Source organism: Sciurus vulgaris, assembly GCF_902686455.1.
Source record: "Sciurus vulgaris genome assembly, chromosome: 3".
NCBI lineage: Eukaryota > Metazoa > Chordata > Mammalia > Rodentia > Sciuridae > Sciurus > Sciurus vulgaris.
Genome location: NC_136463.1, coordinates 65096520 through 65119867, shown reverse-complemented (window position 1 = coordinate 65119867; position 23348 = coordinate 65096520). Strand labels below are relative to the sequence as shown.

The 23348-nt window shown below is 37.7% G+C and overlaps 1 protein-coding gene across 3 annotated transcripts in view; it reads right to left on the bottom strand.

Annotated features, from left to right (window-relative positions):
* Window positions 1-23348, bottom strand: part of LOC306656019 (bleomycin hydrolase) — a 77360-nt gene that overhangs the window by 25762 nt on the left and 28250 nt on the right. Inside the window, exons 1-6 of one of the 3 annotated variants that reach the window (XM_079130843.1) lie at window positions 18344-18568; window positions 17836-18033; window positions 15317-15426; window positions 14171-14312; window positions 13470-13558; window positions 10930-11022 (exon numbers count right to left, since the gene is read on the bottom strand). In XM_079130843.1, coding sequence (XP_078986969.1) covers window positions 10930-11022; window positions 13470-13558; window positions 14171-14312; window positions 15317-15426; window positions 17836-18033; window positions 18344-18356 — 645 coding nt within the window. In that variant the 5' untranslated portion in view covers window positions 18357-18568. Of the gene's footprint in view, window positions 1-10929; window positions 11023-13469; window positions 13559-14170; window positions 14313-15316; window positions 15427-17835; window positions 18034-18343; window positions 18569-23348 lie in introns of those variants that run through there. The other 2 variants (XM_079130842.1, XR_013762400.1) reach the window with 2 other exon arrangements.

Here is a 23348-nt window from a genome sequence, read left to right as displayed (position 1 = left end):
AAAGATACTGGCTATTGAACACAAGTCATTATAGAAAATTGAATAAAATAATAGTACAACAATATTTTCATAATATAATTATATATTAAAATCCACAATTAGCCCATTTGGGACTAATAAGTGAAAGTATTTCAATTTGTGACTTTAATTGAAAGTATGTACTCTCCATGCTAGTACTTCTAATCTTTCTCTCCTTTATTTTTTATTTCTTTTTATTTTAATTTTTTTTTTAGTTGTCAATGGACCTTTATTTTATTTATATGCAGTGCTGAGAATTGAACCCAGTGCCTTACACATGCTAGGCAAGTGTCCTACCACTGAGCTACAACCCCAGCCCTCTCCTTTATTTTTTAATTTTATTTTGTGGTGAAGTGATGCTTTACCAGAGTTATATCTTCAGTCACTCCCTTTTTAAAAAAAATTTTTTTGAGTCAGGGCCTTGCTAAGTTACTGAGTCTGGCCCTGAATTTGTGATCCTCTTGACAGCCTCCTGAGTTCTGGGATTATAGGTGTACACCTCAGCATCCAGCTCTTTCCTTTATTTTTCTCTGTAACACTTACCTTCTGGCATAATATACTTCTTATATATTTTGTCTCTCTCTACTAGAAAGTAAATTACACAAAGGTGGAGATTTTCATGTTCTGTTCAGTATTGAATCTCCAATGCCTAGAACAATGTCTTTACATGTGGTAAAGAATATTTACTGAATGCATGACTTAAAATAATTAAGATTTCAGACCAAAGGTGTCAGACCCAACCTGATAAAAAGGCATTAAAACAGAGTAAAGGCATTAAAACAAAGTAAGGGAATGTGGACATTTCAAAATGCTAGAACACTGAAGGCAGAGAGATGTATGGCATGGTGACAACTGGGAACTGATTTTGTTTTTCCCCCAACTCCCCAATCTATTATTTATAAATGTGGTCTTACTGATTTGGAATTTGGTTTTTAAAAAAAGGAAAACTGAAGAGTCAATGTTTGTAATTATTCCTTTAAATACAGATTACTGGAGAAAGTTCTAATTTTTCTGACTCACTGAGACCCCTCCCTTGTGGGGTAAAGGAAAGCCACACTGAGACAGGCTGCATCTACACCTGCCTCTTAGGGCCATAGGGCTTCTTATTAAGATTTTATATTCCTGCTAATTTAATTGGAAATTTAAACTAGTCTTACTATGTGGCTAAGTGTATGTAATCCCTTTCTACTAATCAGAAAAGCTGCCCTTGGTATCAGAAATGTCCAACTCCTGTTTCTATTTAGATACATCTTATAAAAGGCAGAGTATAAATAAGAGACAAAGGTCTTAACTCTCAAGTCTAATTTTATTTTACTTTATTTTTTACTATTTCTTAACAAATGGGGTCAAGTCTAATTTTATAAATGAGTCCTACTGAAATTGGTCTATAAAAATATTTTCCCATAGCAGAGATATTTATTTTAAATGATTTTTCAGAAGATGATAAATAGTAAAATCAGGATAGGGAAAGAGGGAAAAAAGGACACAAAGCACAAGACATGGAACATGGGGGGGAAATGTATAGATCCCAATTTAAAGACAAACAAATTTGCAATATGGGATTGAGTCAATTCCCATACTTATGGTTAAATCTGGGAGACAAACAAGACAGTCAAGTGAGAAGAAAAAGGATGCAATAGGTGAAGGTCAGTCATGACTACTTAGAAGGGTGAGATCCTTTAAGAGTTTTTTTGTTTTTGTTTCAAGCCAGTTATAGAGAAAGAATAGAGGAAAGGTTAAAAGATAGTTTAAAAATAACCAAACTAAGGGCATAGGGTGTAGCTCAGTGGTAGAGTGCTTGCCTAGCATATATGAGGTATTGGGTTTGAACCTCAGCACCACATAAAAATAAATAAATGAAATAAATGTGCTGTGTCCATCATCTACTACTACTACTACTACTATTACTGAAATAACCAAACTACCTGTAAGGGAGCAAAACTGTTAAGACTAAAAGATTTCAATGGCTAGAAACACTACAGAAGTGGCAGAATCTTAGAATCTTCATTTTTACTGGCAATATTGGATTATTGAGAGTATGCAAAAAAGTCTAATGCACTACAAAAATACCAGGTTTTCCTAATTTAAAAAGCAAAGCTACAAAGCTCTTAAATCATTTACTCCAACATTTTTTAACTGATGGAGGAACTAGGCTCAACGGTAAAATGATCTATTGATCACAGAGTACCCACAAAGACATTACAGAGGTCACAGAAAAGAGCAAAATATTGAAGGCTATTCAATGCTATGGTAATGAACCAGCTACAGGAGAGGACCTTGATGACTGCTATGTAACCAAGAGGGGAGAAGGAATGGCTGCTCTCTACTGCTTCTTGGTGGAGAATGAAAAAATGACAAGGATCTGTTTAAAAACAAAATCAAAACCACCTGAGCCCATATAGGCAGAATAGCAGATTCTTTCTGGAGGGATTAAACATATTTTTGGCAGAGAATGACAAGTAAAGGTACACCTAGAAGGTATATACCTTTTTGTGATGGTAAAGACAATGAGCTCATGTGGAAAATTAATAGTTCAATCATGATCCAGAGAGTGCTTCTAGAGTGGTATTTGAATCAAAAAACCAGAAATGCACACTACTTTGCCACCACTCCAGATCTACTCTCAATCTGCATTTTAAAAAGGTCCCCAGGTGATTCACATGCACCTGAAAGCACTACTTTAGACCCTATCTGTTCCTGACCTCCTGCAAAACCTTCCTTCCTCAGTATTATTTCTTTCACATTTGTTATTCTTTCTACACACTGGTTGCCTACTTCCCTAACTGCCTAACAGAATTCCTTCACATCTTCAAGACACCCTTATACCACATCACCCAGATACTCCACCTTCCTTGTCCTCCACATTCAACTCATAAGTAAGTCTTGACAGCTTCATTTCCAAAATACACACTGAAAATGTATTCACTTCTCTCCATTCTCATTCTCACCAACCCTGTTCAAACTACTATAACCTCTCATCTAAGTGAATAGAATTAACTTCCTATCTGTCTCCCCTCTTCCTATCCTGCTGTTACACCATTTTATTCTCAAAACATCCAGAGTGAATGTTCTTGAAGCAAAAATTAAACCATGTCACTCCTTAGCTTAAAAACCCACAAAGCAAAAAAATAAATAAATAAATAAAAAAGCAAAAAAAAAAAAAAAAAAAAAAAAAAAAAAAAAACCAAAACCAAAAACAAAAACCCCACAAAGCTTACCTCATTTAGAATAAAATGCAGACTCCTTACCATGGTCTATAGGTCCTATACAGCATAAGCTGCTTTCCATTTCCTCTACAAGTTCTGTTCTAATCCCTTCCAACCTCATTTTCCAAGCTCAAGGCACACTGCCTTTTTTCTGTCCCTCAAAATTACCAGTTTTCTCCTATCTTAGGGCATTTGCACTTGCTGTCCCCTGCCTGGTATGCTCCTATTACTCATGTTTCAGTTCAGATTTGACCTCAGAAGTCTTTCCCAACGACCCTACCAATCACGCTATTTTATGCTCTTTATAGTACATATTGCTATCAGATAATTTCCTAGTAATTTACTTTTGGGGACTGGGGGTGTAGCTTAGCGGTGAGCACTTGCCATTTGCAAGGCCTTGAGTCTGATCCCAGCACTAACAAAAAAAGAAATTAGTAAAAATAAAGAAGAAAAACAAGTAAAGGCTCCATAAACAGTTCACAGAAATGATGCTTAGCCTCACTCAAAATAAGAAAAATATAAAATGAAACTACAGTGAGATAGCATTGCATATGAGATTGGCAAAAATCCTGCTTGATACACATTGCCTTGATAAACAGGTTGTGTAAGATATTGATGATGAGAATGTGAACTGGTATAATCTCCAGGATAATTTGGCATTTGATAATTTGTAATTATCAAAATTACAAATGCATATTTTTTCTGATTAAAAAATTCTGCCTCTAGAAATGTAACCTGTAGATATATTTGGATATATGTAAAATTATACGTGTATAAGATTATTTTTTTTATTGTAAACAAATGGGATACACGTTGTTTCTCTGTTTGTACATGGCGTAAAGGCATACCATTTGTGTAATCATAAATTTACATAGGGCAATGTTGTTTGATTCATTCTGTTATTTTTTCCCTTCCCCCCACCCCTCCCACCCCTTTTCCCTCTATACAGTCCTTCCTTCCTCCATTCTTGCCCCCCTCTCTAACCCTAACTCTAACCCTAACACTAACCCCTCCCTCCCCCCATATGTGTCATCATCCACTTATTAGCGATATCATTCGTCCTTTGGTTTTTTTGAGATTGGCTTATCTCACTTAGCATGATATTCTCCAATTTCATCCATTTGCTTGCAAATGCCATAATTTTACCATTCTTTATGGCTGAGTAATATTCCAGTGTGTGTGCATATATATATATATATATATATATATGCACACACCACAGTTTCTTTATCCATTCATCAATCGAAGGGCATCTAGGTTGGTTCCACAATCTGGCTATTGTGAATTGAGCAGCTATGAACATTGATGTGGCTGTATCTCTGTAGTATGCTGATTTTAAGTCCTTTGGGTATAGGCCAAGGAGTGGGATAGCTGGGTCAAATGGTGGTTCCATTCCAAGTTTTCTAAGGAATCTCCACACTACTTTCCAGAGTGGCTGCACTAATTTGCAGCCCCACCAGCAATGTATGAGTGTACCTTTCTCCCCACATCCTCGCCAACACCTGTTGTTGCTTGTATTCTTGATAATCACCATTCTAATTGGGGTGAGATGGAATCTTAGGGTGGTTTTGATTTGCATTTCTCTTATTACTAGAGATGTTGAACATTTTTCCATGTTTGTTGATTGCTTGTAGATCTTCTTCTGTGAAGTGTTTATTCATTTCCTTAGCCTATTTGTCGATTGGATTATTTGTATTCTTGGTGTAAAGTTTTTTGAGTTCTTTATAGATTCTGGAGATTAGTGCTCTATCTGAAGTATGATTGGCAAAGATTTTCTCCCACTCTGTAGGCTCTTTCTTCACATTGCTGATAGTTTCCTTTGCTGAGAGAAAGCTTTTTAGTTTGAATCTATCCCAGTTATTGATTCTTGCTTTTATTTCTTGTGCTATGGGAATCCTGTTGAGGAAGTCTGGTCCTAAGCCGACATGTTGAAGATCTGGACCTACTTTTTCTTCTATAATTTGCTGGGTCTCTGGTCTGATTCCGAGGTCCTTAATCCATTTTGAGTTTAGTTTCGTGCATGGTGAGGGACATGGGTTTAGTTTCATTCTGTTGCATATGGATATCCAATTTTCCCAGCACTATTTGTTGAAGAGGCTATCTTTTCTCCATTGCATATTTTTGGCACCTTTGTCTAGTATGAGAAAATTGTATTTATTTGGGTTTGTGTCCGTGTCCTCTATTCTGTACCATTGATCTACCTGTCTATTTTGGTACCAATTACCATGCCATTTTTGTTACTATTGCTTTGTAGCAGAGTTGAAGATCTGGTATTGCAATACCCCCTGTTTCATTCTTCCTGCTAAGGATTGCTTTAGCTATTCTGGGTTTCTTATTCTTCCAGATGAATTTCATAATTGCTTGCTCTATTTCTGTAAGGTACATCATTGGGATTTTAATTGGAATTGCATTGAATCTGTATAGCACTTTAGGTAGTATGGCCATTTTGACAATATTAATTCTTCCTATCCAAGAACATGGGATGGGAGATCTTTCCATCTTCTTTCTTTAGTGTTCTGTAGTTCTCATTGTAGAGGTCTTTCACCTCTTTTGTGAGATTGATTCCCAAGTATTTTATTTTTTTCGAGGCTATTGTGAATGGGGTAGTTTTTCTAATTATTCTTTCCAAAGATTCATCACTTATGTATAAAAATGCATTAGATTTATGTGCATTGATCTTATATCCCGCTACTTTTCTGAATTCACTTATGAGTTCTAAAAGTTTTCTGGTGGAATTTCCTGGTTCCTCTAAATATATAATCATGTCATCAGCAAATAGGGATAGTTTGAGTTCTTCTTTTCCTATTCGTATCCCTTTAATTTCTTTGGTCTGTCTAATTGCTCTGGCTAGAGATTCAAGGACGATATTGAATAGAAGTGGTGAAAGAGGGCATCCCTGCCTTGTTCCAGTTTTTAGGGGGAATGCTTTCAGTTTTTCACCATTTAGAATGATATTAGCCATGGGCTTAGCATAAATGGACTTTACAATGTTAAGAAATGATCCCACTATCCCTATTTTTTCTAGTGTTTTGAGCATAAAGGGGTGCTGTATTTTATCAAATGCTTTTTCTGCATCTATTGAAATAATCATGTGATTCTTGACTTTAAGTCTATTGATATGGTGAATTACATTTATTGATTTCCTGATGTTGAACCAACCTTGCATCCCTACGATGAAACCCACTTGATCATGGTGCACTATCTTTTTAATATGTTTTTGTATGCGATTTGCTAAAATTTCGCTGAGAATTTTTGTGTTGATGTTCATTAAGGATATTGGTCTGAAATTTTCTTTCCTCTATGTCTCTGTCTGGTTTAGGTATCAGTGTGATATTGGCTTCATAGAATGAGTTTGGGAGGGTTCCCTCCTCTTCTATTTTATGGAATACTTTGAGAAGTATTGGAATGAGCTCTTCTTTAAAGGTTTTGTAGAACTCGGCTGAGAACCCATCTGGTCCTGGACTTTTCTTTGTTGGTAGGCTTTTGATGACTTCTTCTATTTCAGTACTTGAAATTGGTCTATTTAAATTGTGTATGTCCTCCTCGTTCAGTTTAGGCAATTCATATGTCTCTAGAAACCTGTTGATGTCTTCGAAATTTTCTATTTTGTTGGAGTATAGATCTTCAAAATAGCTTCTAATTATGTGTTGTATTTCACTCGTGTGTGTTGTGATATTTCCTTGTTCATTCCGAATTTTAGTGATTTGGGTTTTCTCTCGTCTTTGTTAGTGTGGCTAAAGGTTTATCAATTTTGTTTACTTTTTCAAAGAACCAACTATTTATTTTGCAAATTTTTGTATTGTTTCTTTTGTTTCAATTTCATTGATTTCAGCTCTGAGTTTAACTATTTCCTGTCTTCTACTACTTTTGGTGCTGGTCTGTTTTTCTTTTTCTAGGGCTTTGGGCTGTAGTGTTAGGTCATTTATTTGTTGAGTTTTACTTCTTTTATTGAATGCGCTCCATGAAATAAATTTTCCTCTAAGTACTGCTTTCATAGTGTCCCAGAGATTTTGATATGATGTTTCTTTGTTCTCATTTACCTCTAAGAATTTTTTAATTTCCTTCCTAATATCTTCTGTTATCCATTCATCATATAATAGCATATTGTTTAATCTCCAGGTGTTGGAGTAGTTTCTGTTTTTTACTCTTTCATTTATTTCTAACTTCAATCCATTATGATCTGATAGAACACATGGTAGTGTCTCTATCTTCTTGTATTTGCTAACATTAGCTTTGTGGCATAATATATGGTCTATTTTAGAGAAGGATCCATGTGCTGCTGAGAAGAAAGTGTATGCGCTCTTGGTTGGATGGTATATTCTATAAATGTCCGTTAAGTCTAAATTATTGATTGTGTTATTGAGATCTATGGTTTCTTTGTTCAATTTTTGTCTGGAAGATCTGTCCAGTGGTGAGAGAGGCGTGTTAAAATCACCTAGTATTATTGTGTTATGGTCTATTTGGTTTCTGAAATTGAGAAGGATTTGTTTGACATACATGGATGAGCCACTGTTTGGGGCATAGATGTTTATGATTGTTATATCTTGCTGATTTATGCTTCCCTTAAGCAGTATGAAATGACCTTCTTTATCCCTTCTGACTAACTTTGGCTTGAAGTCCACATTATCGGAAATGAGGATGGATACTCCAGCTTTTTTGCTGAGTCCATGTGCATGGTATGTTTTTCCCCATCCTTTCACCTTTAGTCTATGGGTATCTTTTTCTATGAGGTGAGTCTCTTGCAGGCAATATATTGTTGGATCTTTCTTTTTAATCCAATCTGCCAGTCTATGTCTTTTTATTGACGAATTCAGGTCAGTATAAGATTATTTATTACACTATTTTTTAATACAAAAAATTGGAAAACATACAGGGTCCACTAATAGGGGACCAGTTAAATAAATTATGGTACACTGAGATAATAAAATAGAAATTTTGTTTTAAATATGGAAACTCTCTATATGTCAATATGGAAAGATTTCCAAAACATATTAAGTAAAATAACATGGTTGAGAACAATATAAATACACTAACACATGGGCAAAAAAAAGGAGAAAAATAATATTTGTATTGATCTAGCAAAAAAATTATTTCTGGAAGGATAACTAATAGCTAATACTAGTAACAGAAGCTAATATAGCTAATTTTGGGTTGGGGTGGGAATTGGAAGGAAAAACATGGTGGAAAGATGACTTTTCACTGTATTTATGTTTATGACATACATTTTTAAATAAAAGAAGTCTTTAAAATAAAAAATAAAAACATGGATAATATAACCTTTCTAGGGAAATTGATTTTGTAGGTCTAAGGCAAGTCCAGTCAGGCCTAAAAAACGTCCCCCCCACTCCAATATTAGGAATTGAACCCAGGGCTGCTTGAGCATTGACCTATATTCCCAGTCCTTTTCATTTTTTTATATTTTTATCTTTTATTTTTTAGGTACCAGGGATGTAAACCAGGGGCACTTTACCACTGAGCCACATCCCCAGCCCTTTTTATTTTTGAGACATGGTCTTGCTAAATTGCTAAGGGCCTCACTAAATTGCTGAGGTTGGCTTCAAACTTGTAATCCTGCCTCAGCCTTCTGAGTCTGTGGGATTATAGGCATGTGGCATTACACACAGCTAATTTTTTATTTTGAGATAATCTTGCTAAATTTTGAGGGTTTGCCTTGAAATTCTTCATGCCTCAACCTCCCAAGTCACTGGGATTACAGATGCGCACTACTGCCAGGCCTAAATATTGTTTTTAAGAGCTAAGAGCCACTGCTATACAATTTCCTAAGCAAATCAAAGTGGCCCTTCATGGCACTGACAAATAATATTTTTGATCTCTGTTTTATGATTTAACAGACAGAGTTTTGGCATAGAATACATTAATAATCCTAAAGGAATCTGGAGATGGAGAGGAACACACTGAGAAAACACTACAATAGAGGTGACTACTTTTCTAAAACAGATCTGCTTTGTCTATCACCTCCACAGACAATCTGCCCTTCTCTCAGAAAGAATGCCTTTAGCATAAACATTCCATTCAAAGCAATCTGAGCTTCATGGTTGATCATTTAGTCATCATTTTGACGTGCCCATGAGGCTAAGCAAATCATAGGTACTAATTTGCGGCTTTAAATGAAGCTAGACTCTTCATTACCAGAGAGTCAGGCTCAATAAAGAAGAGTCATTTGGGGAATTGTAAAAATTTAAAAACCGACCACACAGAATTCTGTAATGAACAGTTTAGGGAGACTCATTAAGTAAACAATCCTATAAAACATCTATATTCAGGACTTGGTAGTAAGAGAAAAAAATGTAAAATATGTTTACCTTAATTCTTATCAGTCACTTGACTTCTTCCACTGGCCCTATGGTTAGGACATGTATCTCAAACACATTATTAGTCCAAAGGTCATTAAAGCAAATATGCTTATGTTCTGTAAGAAGTATTATCTGGGACCCTTTTCCTGTTTGCAGAACATTCATCCCTACTATACTCCCATCACCTTACAGCACAAATGAGGGCACATTATGTAGGAGATATGCCCTTTGCAAGAGATACCATTCCAAGCAGTGAAAGGAAAAGAACTAGTATTTACTAGACTCCTGCTTTCTTCAATAGGAACATTTAAGACGAAAGGCAAACATGAGATAATTTAAATGCTTCTGGTAAATGAAACCTCATATTCATCCACTTGACAGACATGTAAGAAGAGCTATTGTGTCAAACACTGGGCTAAACATGTTACAGATGAAGAGAGATCTGAGAGCTTAAGAACTTGGCCCAGGAGACATGGCTCTTAGGTGAAGAGAAGACTAGAACTCACACAGTATGACTCCAGAGACTACGCTTTCAACTGCTCTTCTATATACTGCCTAAAATTTAAAGGAAACCATCAGTGAAGGATTAGTATTTTCCACTGAAGTGAAAAATATTAAGCCATTTTAACTTCAGAGTCTTAAAAGAATGTCTACTAATGGGCTCAAAGGCTGAAAAAGGTTCTTTTCTCAAAGTAATTTCACAGTTTTGTGTATATTCATTCTGGAGATGGATAGTATTAAGTAATACAATTTCTTTACTTCTTTGACCATAAATGATGACCACCTTATTATATTTAGTGCTTTTTAAATTTTTCAAAATGTTTTCAAATACATTATTTTAACGGATATAACCATCAAGAGTTCCTCATTTTTATTCCTACAGAATACCAAGAGTTCTGGCATCTATCCAAGATTCCCCACATCTCATGCCACTGTATACACAAATTCCCAAAGGTCTTCCCTATTATTCACCTAGTAAATTCTTACCACTCTTTCAAAATCTCCCTATGTACCTTGAGCTCACTGAATTATTCACTCCTCTTCTGTGACCACCAAATCCTTTTTCACGTATCTAGCATTGGATTTATTTATAGCACAGGATTTATTATAATTATTCATGTGGTTTTTTCCCCCAAAAGATTGAGCTCTTTGAGAGCAGAAACTAGCTTTCTCATCTTTGTTTCCTCAGTGCCAAACTCACAGAAGGTATTCAATATTTACAAAATGAATGCAGAGCTGTACTAAAATGAAATCAAGTTTAAACCTTAGATTTTTTTCAGTGTAAAATAAGTAGTTTCCATTCAATTAAATGTTCATTGTAATGACTACACTTTCTAATCAGTTTAAGAGATGTTCTGAGTTAAGGGTTCCAAAAATCCAAATATTATTACCTCCTCCATCATGACGTCCTGCGTAGCTGAGATTTCTCCCTTAGTTGCTCCACTATGCACCAGGTTCCGTAGTCGAATACAGAATTCTCTCATCTATGAAAGAAACTTATTCAGCACTCCAGTAGTTACCCAAATTGTAAATGAGTGTAATGTATGACCAATGATAGTTCTATTTTGAAGTATAACTTGGTCAAGACCCAAAGCAAAAGTTATAGAAGCAAATGTTTTTCCCCAATGAGTCCACTTTTAAACACACAACAAAAACAAACAAACAAAACACAAACAAAAAATACTTTGCATAAGACATGGATTATTCCCCAAAACTGGTAGATGGAACTGTTTCTGCACTATAACTGACAGTACTCTTTGTGTGGACTTGGCAAAAACATGATTCCATAATGCCTTTCACCCTTAGAAAAAGCAGGAAACAACTGATTATGGCACTAAGTCACTCTTACATATTTTTATTTGGAATTTTATTAGTTGTTCAAACCACCTTCTCTGTCAAATCACTATGACATGGCTATGTCAATCTCCAATATAATTTTCAATTTTGTTGCTTTAAATTTTTGAAAGATGCCCAAAATAAAGAGTCTGAAATTTAACAGCATGCTAAGGAGGATCTTGCTCCCACTCAAAATGAAATGCAAAGTTATCCTTCTAATGATCACTTAGCCTTTGGATAAGAATCCTGTTTTCTTGGTAGAAAATAACTTACTTCTAGTATCGGGGAAATATATATGTATTTATTTTAAAATGTAATTTTTTTTCCCCAGGGATGACAGATCCAATTTTAGACTCAGAGACATTAGATTATCTCAATTCCCAATTCTCAAAAAAGATGTCTGGTTAGCAAAGCAGCGTTCATATAGGATTTACAATCTTCCTTGGGAAAATGGGTTATGTGAAGAAAAAATGATTCATAAAGATAACTGAAGCAATAAAAAACAGTTCAGGCTGGGCGTGGTGGCACGTATCTTTAATCTCAGCTATGTAGGAGACTGAGGGAGAAGGATTATAAATTTGAGGCCAGCATGGGCAATTTGGCAAGACCACGTCTCAAAATAAAACGATAAAAGTTTTGAGAATGTAGCTCAGTAGTGGGGCACTGCCTAATATGTGTGAGGCTCTGGGTTTAATTCTCATACTAAAAGAAAAAAAGTTCTGTGACTAAATCAAATCTTCAGTGGGCAGATAAATCACATTGATATGGTCTAGGGAAATCTAAGAACTTAGCATATTCTTTAAGGAAGTCTTACAAACAGTTCTCTTTAGTCTTACTAGCGCATAAAGCTGTCCCAGCCCATCTGTATAAGAATCAAGCAAGAGGCAGAGCACCCAGTGTGCTCATGGCACATATTGAGCATGAGACTTTTCCCCCTGAATATCCATAAGGAAATATTAAAATCAACAGAAATAAAAGGAAGATTTAAAAAAAAAAATCTCAATTATTTTATAAGGTAATATGTAGCTAAATTGCTTTTGATAGACCCTGACAAACTATGCACACTGAAATAAGCAGAACCCATTTAAAAAACAAGTTAGGGTTTTTCTTTTGGCACAAGGGATTGAATCCAGTGGTAGTGCTTAATTATTGAGCCACACAGACAGCCCTTTAAAAAAAAAATATATTTATTTATTTATTTATTTATTTTTTTTTTTTTTGAGGAAAAGGAAAAAGCTTTATTGTTTTGCTAGCAAAGGAGAAACACAGGAGACTCCTGTCCCATAAGCTGTGATTCTGCCCATCAGCAGGAACTGGGGGATTTTAAAGAGGTGACTTGAAGGCTACATTACACAGGTTCTCTGTTGGAGTTGTAATGTACTTGGTTAATTTGGGAGACAGTCATTTCTGAGATTTTCTGGTACCATTCCCAAAGTCTGGATTACTTAACTCTGCCTAGGGTAGGGAATGAAGGTAATCCTGTTTCCCCTGAGATTAGGGAGAGGGACAGATTAAGGAGGAGCAGGGAGAAAGGAAGAGAAAGAAACATGTCCATTTAAAAAGTAAGTTGCAGTGGTGGAGCAGCAAGGGTTGTATTCAAAGCATAAAGTGGACCTCTGTTAAATTTCCCCACTGTCAATTTCTACATTCCATTTCTATGGAAAAATGGGCAATGATATCTTCAAACTGCTTCCTGCTGAAAGGGGGTGAAGTTGGTGGAAGTAATTAAAAAAATTTTGAGACAGGTTCTCACTTAGTTGACCAGGCTAGCCTTGAACTTATCATCCTCCTGTCTCATTTCTCCCAAGTTGTGGGATTAGATGTGCCATCATGTCCAGCTATTTTTTTTGTTTTTGTTTTTGATGGTAGCAGTGACTGAACCCAGGCTAGTCAAGTACTCTACTACTGAGCTACGTGTCTAGGCTTTTTAAAATTTCTTACTTTGAGGTAGGGTCTTGCTAAATTGCATGGTCTGGTCTCCACTTGCCATGATCTCCCCTAGCCTCCCAAGTAACTCAGACTATAGGTGTGTGTAAGGTAGAAGTTTTAAGGTAAGTACAATGAACTAAATCCCACCCTGCTCCAAATATCCTACCTTGTGATTCAGAATATCATTCATCCGTCTGCTTGCCTCTGTTGTATGAGATTCAGGGAAGCATTTCTTAGGGACAACACCATATTTTTCTAAAAATAAACAAATTTTAGTGTTCAATAAGGTAAAAGTATACTCTAATGTTAGACATTCTGGTAAAACAATCTATTGCTTTCAAAAAAAGCATTTTTTTAAATGTATTTTAAATGTATTTTGCTGTTCTAATCCAGAAAATCTAATGCTTCCTATCATTAAGCAGATTTTCAATGTGCATTTTCATCTGTCTGTCTTAGAATTAATTCTTTTTCTTATCATACTTTGCAAAGTACTTAGTTCAATGAGACTTCTCCAAAAGGTAGTTTTAAGTAAGGACATTTTCAAAGAGTTGCAGTTCTAATGTGTTTTTTTTTTTTTTTTTCTATTATGTCAAAGGACAAAAGATAAGATTTTTTAATGCAAAGTTAGTTCTATTTAATATTACCTTTTTTTTCCTGATCCACCATTCCCATCTTCTTATCACTCATTTAAGAAAGGCACTTTATAGATGAGAATGTGAAATAAAGGTTCTTAGAGATAACTACATACTTTTCTTGGAGACCAATTCTTTTGTACAAAACCACCAAAGAAATAGTCTACTCCTAACTATAGAGTCTTGCTCAATCAGGCTGCATTTTAGTTTAATTTCATTACAGAAAGGCTCTTACCAACAATATTGACAAGCATATCCCATTGCCCACCATCATTTGTAGGATTCATAAGCAAATACTGCACCAGCCTCCCATCCTCTGGCTCTTTTTTCTGGGCTGTGTCCACAAAAGCATTCAAGAAGAAGTAACAGCGTTCAACCTAGAGTAAGGGACGATAAATAAAATATTTTAAAAAGATAAGCAATAACTTTATTGGCATTATCAATAAAGGAATTATGGAAAACAGGAATTACGGAACTACCACAGATCCAACATAGCAGGTATTTAAGACTAAAGTTGGGCTAGAGAGGAAAAAGGAAGAGAAAGATTGGGGGATAGGAGCAGTGTCTAATGAAAACTGAAGGGAGATTAGTAAAGTAGAGGAAAGGGACCCAGGAAGGGCGAAGGAAACAGAAGGGAAAGGGGAAATACTAGGGAACAATATTCATCAAAATCTATTGCTATATTGCATATGTATGAACATGTAAAAACAAATTCCCCATTATGTAAAACTATAATGTACCAATAGAAAAATAAGGGGAAAAAAATCAAAAAACTAAACTTGGTAATTAAATATCAGTATCTGGCTTTGTAGGAATATATGAAGTCTCTTCTTATGTAATTATTCTAACATATTATGTGTATGTGCATACATTCTCACATTAAAACAAAAACTGAAATTTAGAGTCTTCAAAAAACATCTGATGAACACACATAATACACTATTTAAAGACTTTAAAATGAATGATGTTACTGTCTTTCAGTACTTTCCAAAGAAGGGGAATGAGGTCCTAAAAAGACCAAATAACCTAAATAAAGATGTCAGCAAGTAGCAAGATGAGCCAGGAGACTTATCATTTCATTGCAATAAGTAGCCACCTACCAACCAAAAGCAGTTCCGGGGGCTGGGGGCACTTGCCTAGTAGGTATGAGGTCCTGGATTTGATATATGGCACCAACCAACCACACACACACAGACAAACAGACACACACAAAGTTCTCCCTTCAATAAAAGTCAACTTCTCCTACTTTGGAAATCAGAATAATTGGTATTTAACCTATAATAAAAGGGTAGACTATAACTGGAAAAGGAAGAAATGAAGAGCCGGTCCCTACCTAGGTTTATAACAAAACAAAAAGAATCTTCCAAGATCAGTCCCATACCTTGTCCCAGAAAAATAGGTAAGATTGACTAAACTCAAATTCTTCAATATTAAATTTTTTCATGAATGGAAGTCTCATAACATTCAGACAAGAAAAGATCCAGCATCGCCCTGAAACAAAAAAGCAAAACTAGAAATTATGATGAGTGTTCATGGATAATATTGCTTCAACTATATTTCCCAATACTGCACCCAAGACAACATTTGGACAATTAAGACTAAATCAAAGAGCAGAAATATTAAAAACAAAAGACAGCAATTATTATAAGTAATATATGTATAAAGGTTTAATATCTTTAATGCTTAAAAAAAATCTCATATTTCAGATAAAGAATCTATTACAGGGCTGGGGTTGTGGCTCAGAGGTACAGCACTTGCCTAGCATGTATGAGGCACTGGGTCCAATTCTCAGCACCACATTAAAATAAATAAAATAAAGGTACTGTGTTCTACAATTAAGGAAAAAAAAATATATATATATATAAAGACTCTATTACAAATCACATAAAAGAAACACCACTAGAGCCAGGTACAGTGGCATATGCCTAAAATCCCAGTGACATAGGAGGCTGAAGCAGGAGAATGGCAAGTTTGAGGTCAGCCTCAGCAATGTAGTGAAACCTTAAGCAACCTAGTGAGACCCGGTCTCAAAATAAGAAACAAAAAGGGATGAGGATGTAGATCAGTGGTAGAGCACACCTAGGTTCAATTCCCAGTACACACACACATGCAAACCCCCCAAACTTGATTCAATCAAATGATCTCTTTAAGCATCCTGAACTGGCAAGGAATGAGAGTAATGTCTTCACCAGACTGTATTATACTTCAAGATAATAGTATAACCATTCTGAAAGGCCTTGAATACCTTGAATATAGGGTAATTTTCTTTTTGTGTGTGTGGTACCGGGGATTGAATCCAGAGGCACTCTGCCACTAAGCTATAATCCCAGCCCCTTTTTGGGACAGGATCTTGCTAAATTGCCTGGACTGGCTTAAAACTTGCAATTCTCTTGCCTTAGTCTCCTAAATCTCTAGATTATAGCTGCGTGCCACCAAGCCCAACTAACACTGTTTTCTAAAGGAAAATTTGGAGGGAAAAAATTTTGACTTGTATGTGGTTACAACTTTTTTACAGATATGAAACCATATTCACAATATATGGATGAGAAAAGCAGGTAGGTTATCTAAAAATGTGTGAGATATCAACTCATATTAAAAATGTACACGGGATAAAGACCTGACAGATATGGGGGAGTGTGTGTGTGTGTGTGTGTGTGTGTGGAGAGAAAATAAGAAAAAAAATTTCTCTGTTAGTATTTTGCAAATTTTCCATATTGAACAAGAATAATTTTGTAATAAGAAATTTAAATTGTTTCCAAAAGTCATGGATGTCTTTGTATATCTTTACCTTAGGTTTATCTGTAATAACTCTCACCTATACAATATATATTTCTAGTAGGAGAATCTGGATGAACTATTAAATGGGAAAATTACATGAAAACAAAGTACATAGCTCATGTGCTATTTGCAAATAAAAGTGACACAATGTATAAGACCTGACCTGTTGACTTGTTCCAGATTATATTTCCAGGCTTTTCGCTAGGAGGTCACTGCAACCTAAACTATGTGAGACTACTGTGACATTACTAACTGGAGCATTTGTAGCCTGACCACGTACATCCCTACAACATATTTCTACCACAGCAAAACATTAATTATTGTAAAATCATGACTTTTCTCCTTAAAATTAAAAAATCAATGTTACTGAGGTATAATTTACATACAATAAAAATACCAATATTAGTTAAATGTGCATTTTATGAGTTTTGACTGGCTCTAGATAAGCAGTGATGTGCTGTCAATATAGATAGACAAATGTGCTTTCTGAATAGAGAAAAGAATTTTCTCCATTTGTTGTGAGAATGTTCTCCTTACTTAGATCCCGTGATAACCAATATTTCACTGGAGCTATTTTTCTGAGAGTGGTGCTCTCTTAGAACAAAGATTTCTTAACCAACAAGGAAGAGAACTAAAAATTTTTTTTGTATTACAAACTCACCTATAAGTGAGAACAGACCCTATTAGCACATTAACTCTGAGGAACTTATTTAAAAATCTACTTCTACGTGTTTTCTATCTTATATATTTATATACACTTTTAAGGCAATTGTGGGCATGAACATTTTTGCATGATCTGTTTTGTGACCAAGAGCACAGAGGAATCTGCAGGACATGGAGCTGCAATCAGGTAACAACACAAAATAGAGTGAACTGCACTCAGATGACCACGGACTTGTCACTTTAGTGCTCAAACTAAATATACTTATAAGTCACAGATCACCAAAACAAATCTCACAGATAATGTTGTTAGGCCTACCTTTAACTGTGTCTATTCTTTAGGGACTTACATGTTCTTTCAGTGCAAACCTCTCTTCTCCTAAAACCATTCTTAAGTAAGACACCAAATTGGGACGCTGTCAAAAAAGTCAAGTAAAGTATGCAAGAAGTTTAAGGCCTTACCTGAGCTCTTCTGGTTGGTGACTGGCTTGCCTTCCTGAGGCACAACGTGCTGGAACACATGCTGAGCACCCTGTACGGTGGCCCTCTTCAGACAGATGTCCAGCAGGTCGTGGGTGGTCCCGACATTCTGGGCGAGTACGAACTGAGGGTCAGAATTCAGTTTCTGAATCAGAGCAGCTACCTTCTCCGAATTCAGACCTGTTGGGAGACCAAAGGAAATTTTAGCACAAAAAGAGGCTGAAGTGGACTGATCCCAGGCTCCTACGTCCTGGGTCTAACTTTGTAAGTGCATCCTGAGGTGACCACTGCAGCCTGCAAGCCCTTTACCGGCGCCCTCCTCCAAGATGCTGTCTCTCTCCAGGCCGCTCTGGGCCAACCCGAGCGCTCCATCCCCCGCATCGCCCCTGGTCCCAGCCCCCGGGCCCTCCGCGCCGCCGGGCCTCACGGGTCCAGCTGAACCCCAGACAGGGCTCCACTGGGCACTCGGCGGAGAAGAGCAGCGCCTCACCCGCGTTGTTCATGGTGCCCACGCTGCCCAGTGGGGTAACGTTAGTTTCCAGGGTTCTTCAGGTGAACGCTGGGGTTGCACCGCGGACAGCTGCCTAGGTGGCCCAACCTGGCTCTAGTACCCGGAGCGCCGGAAAAAGGAAACCCGCTCGGTGGCGGCGGAGGCCCAGAGAAACGGGGTCCGCGGAGGGACAAAACTCCCCCCTCGCGTTGCTGAGTCAGCGCCTTCGGGGCTGGCCCCGCCCGGGGGAGGGCCGACGGGGGCGGCCTAGCTGACGCGGGCGGTGTGGTTGGCGCCCCCGCCAGGGCGGGTCGGGAGGCTACTGAGGCCCCCGCTTGCAGCAGCGCAGTCGCCGGCGCTGCCCACCCTCCGGCCTGGTGGCGCCAACGCCTCGGGCCATCTGAGGTCTCGTTTTCGGGCCCCAGGGGCGCCCTCCCGGGATCAGTCCCAGTCGGAGGAGGGAGACTGGGGGCTTCCACACTGCGCCCACACCTTGAATATTCTAACATCGAGGAATTGATCCCATTAAGCCTTTTGAGAAGCCAGAACGGCGCTGGAGGCGGTGGGAAGGAATCGAGGGGCCCAAAATTAGGCACGGGGCTTAGGAGGGGCTGGCACGTCTCGAGAAATCCAGCCGAAGACTTTTCCTTAAGCATCCTTTGCTGACCAATCACTGCATTTTCAATGACAACTTGTTGCTTGGATTCTAGTTAGAACCAAGTGCTTATACTTGAAGGGAAGTTGGAACCAATCCTTTTCCCACCCACTCAGAAGCTACTATCACGGGTTCTACAAATATACATCTGCTCATTTCAAGAAACTACACATTCTGGGCTTCACGGAGTCCATGAGTGGCTCCCACTTAACCCAGCATGTACTAAAGAGAATGACGAGTTTAGTCTTACACATCAATACTGTTTTGCCAGGCGCTCTACAAAACCTGTAAATAATGTCCCCACCCCAGGCTTTCAAGATACCTCAGCAGCTTTCCAAGGTTTGGGGGACCCTCAGGCAATCAAACAAGTACACATATATTCGCCTTTACATTGAAACTCTGCTATTCAAAACAAAGAGAATTATCTGTGGAGCCATAATCTTGGTCGTAGATTGAAAATCATCACTAGTTCTAAGGAATTCTGGTATCTGCACAAATCTACATTCAGGCACCAGTCATTTGAGAAATCACAATCTTTATGTCCCTAGAGGGACAGAGCTGAAGTTTGGCAATATAACATAGCAACTGTCTCCAGGGGGCCCCATTAACCATCCTGTTCTGAGATTCTTCCAGTATCTGAAGAAAAGAAACACGCTAAAAATCATGCTGAAAGAAACCATTACTTCTTTTACAAAATGATGTTTAAGCTTCCTGTCCAATTAAAATCATAAAATTTTATTCAATATTTACCATATACCAGGCACTGGACAAGTGACTGATGATATGAACATGAATGAAAAACTTAATCTTGCCCTTAATAAATCAATAATGTATGAAAAAGATGCAAAACAACTTTTAGAGAATCTCTACTAGAATACCAATTATACTGTAGGAGAAATGATGAACTGTTAATTAGAGTTGGGGTGCCTGGATGAAAAGGGGTGTAGATCAGTGATAAACTGCATGCCTAGAATGGATGAAGTCCTGGGTTCCATCCCTAGGAACACACACACACACACACACACACACACACACACACACACACACACACACGAGGTTACAAGTGAGCATAATCTTGAAGAGTGGATAGAATTTTACAAGGCAAAGACTGGAGAAGGGAATACAAGACACCTACAAAGGTACAGAGACATTAAAGCACATGGTAAAATCATGTTCAAGTCACTGTGCATCACAGTCTGATGTGGTTAAGAGCAAGGAACATGTTGAGATCAGAGGCAAGGTGTAGGACTGGAAAAGTAGGTTTGGGTCAGAATATGGAGGGTTTTATATGCCACACCTGAGCATCTGGACTTTATCATATGTTTAATTAGAAGCCAATATAGATTTTTTAAACAAAGAAGCAATATGCTCAGATCTGTGTAAAAATTCTGCTGGCAATGGAGAGGGCGATTTAAAGGGGAGGAATTCTAGAAATGGGGAAACTTGTTAGAAAGCTATTCCAACATTACATTTGGAAGATAACAAAAGCCTTAGACTGTGGAAAGGGAAGAGGCATAAAGGATCTTGAAGTTTTCAGTTGAATGAGACTAAGGAAGGTGGTGTCATTACCAAGAGAGGTAATATAGAAAAATAGGCATATTTGAGAGTATGTAAATTGCAGATCTAAATTCAGTTTGAACCATGGAAAATGTGGAGTGCCTACGGGAAACCCAGAAAGAGAAGTCCAGTTGTCACATGAAAAAATGTCTAGAGATTAGATAAGTCACATTGGTTAGAGATGGAACCATGAAAGTCAACAAGGTTGCAGAGGGAAAGAGGACAGAGCAAGAAAGAGATAAGGACCAAGGATAGTACTCTGGGCTGCAGCAAGCAGTTAGTTGCACAGGGTGTTCAGGGCACAAGAACACCAGTCTGAGTGTGGTGAGCAGGGGCAGAAATCCTGTCCAAGCTTGGCTGTGCTTGCTGTGCTCAATCAGGGCTTGATATAAATTTTGCTATCCCCCATGGGGGAGGGGGCTAGCATGAGCTCTGGAAACAGTAAAATTTAAACATAGATAAAGAAAAAGAACAAGCAGTCACAAGACTGAAGTAGAGTAGGGGGTTTTATCCTGGAATCTCAGAGAAACAAAGAGAAGATGGTGAATGAAACTACAAGTTGTGGAAAAGGCAAAATTGGATATGACAGCTGCATCAGAGACAACTCTAGAGAGGGCAACGACAATAGAAGGGCAGGTGGACAGAAGCCACTTTGCAGTAAGTTGAGAGGGAAATAAATATTAGGGAACCTCTTTTGGGAGAAAGGAAAAATTTTTATCTATTGATATGAGGAAGGAATCAGTCCAGATGAGAAATTAAATGTATGTCAGAGAGGGTACAATTACTAACAATTTCAGGAAAAGAGGAGGAGATGGAATCATGGGGGAAGGTGGAGGGGACCAGTTTTACAACTGCTGCCACCCTTTTCATGCCAGTGATTATACTTCCCCACCCCATGCCCAGAGATGGATATCATCATCTCTTTGCCAGATCTCCTGCTCTGCTCTTGTTACCAGGGTGGCACCCTTCCTACCAGCTTTCCACCTGGCAACTCACACCCACACACTCAGCCCCCATGTGGGCATGAAGAGGAGGTGCAGAATAGAACTGGTTTTCCAGGAAGACATTTCCCCAAGGATAGAATTCTTAGGCCCTATCCCTCTAACTCCATTTGGAAGAGATGTTGTAGGACCTAGTGACACCTCACTGGATGAAGCAACTAGGAACAGAATTCTGGCATCAAACCTGTGTATCATTAGAAAAGAAAATCTTTTAAAATCCTACAAAGCAGCACCATCTGTCATTGCACATAGGTCTTCTGCCTATTGTTTCTGTAGGGTTCCGCCTAGTTGAAATAAACAGCACTGGTCTCAAGGCAAAATTTCCATCCTGAGGTCCTTCCTGTGCTGTCTACTCATCTTTGATATGTGTAGGTCAACTACTTCTACTTTGGTGGAAAAGATCAGTTTCTTAAGTTGAATGGAAGTTTGGGCTAGAATTCAATACATTTTGCAATTCTATGAAACTCATTCACATTTAAGTGTTGTCTCAACTTTGAGAGATGCTTTGGTCAGAAAGTCTCCTGATACTTCACCAGACCAAAAACTTGTGGACCAAATTCAGCCCCTAGATGTTTTGTTTGACCTGCATGGTGATTTAAATTTTTTAAGCCAATATTTAGTATCGAGAAGTTTTGTATATAAGTCTGGATCACTGGTTTCTCTGAAAAATATTGTCTTTTCCCCATGATAGTCATTTCCCCATTGAAAGTGGAAAAAAAAAAAAAAATCAAAGGAGGTCCACATGATTTTTTTTTTATATCTAACTTACTTCCTTCACTTACATTTATTGTCTGTGGATATTTGAGTTCTTTAACCCCTGATGTAGAGTGACATAGGTGGTATTTGGGAGAATTACTTCTCTCCTTCCACCCTCATCTGCTCCCTCACCCTCATCCCTGGAGTGAGCGAAGACAGCCAGAACTGACCTGGTAAGGCTTTGAAATGCAGGATCCTGGGCCCAAAGAACTTATATCCTTTCACTACAATTTTCCTCCAGAATGTGCCATATCTGTCTGAATACAGGTGAACTGGCAGCTTTAGAACTTCTTCCTTTCCTGCTGTTCCTAAACTCCAGAGTTAATCCAACCCTCACCTCGCTTCTCCCTCAGCCAAAGAGCTTCCTTCAGATTCAGATTTTAAATATTTCAACATATTTGATATTAGTTATAAATTATGTCTGGGGTTTTACTGTTTTGTTTTGTTGAAACATTATCCACTGATCTTGAATGATGTTGTTACCCCGGCAATTATTTCTACCTCTGGACATTTCTGTCAGTCACTGTTTTTCTAGATGCAGGCAATTCACAGAGCACTACAGGCAGAGGCATGAATGGACTTGGGTGTGATTCGGGAACAATGAGAAAGTTTGATTGAGATTTTTGAGTACAGTCATCTCTTGGTAACTGCAAGGTATTGGTTCCAGGACCCCGTAAGGATGCTTGATTCCCGTATACAAAATGGCATAGAACCATGTATGGTGGCTGTAATTCTGACTGCTTGGGAGACGTAGGCAGGAGGATCACATGTCTGAGGTCAGCCTGGGCAATTTAGCAAGACCCTATCTCTTGGATTACTCAGGATATCTAACAATGTAAATGTCATGTAAATAGTTATACTGCATTGTTTAGGGAATAATGACAAGGGGAAAAGTTGGTACATGTTCAGTACAGATGCATTTTTAAAAATATTTTCACTCAACAGTTGGTTCAATTTGCAGATGTGGTGTCTGTGGGTATGGAACCCATGTATACAGAGATCCAACTGTATTTGAAATGTGTGAATTTAAAATAGT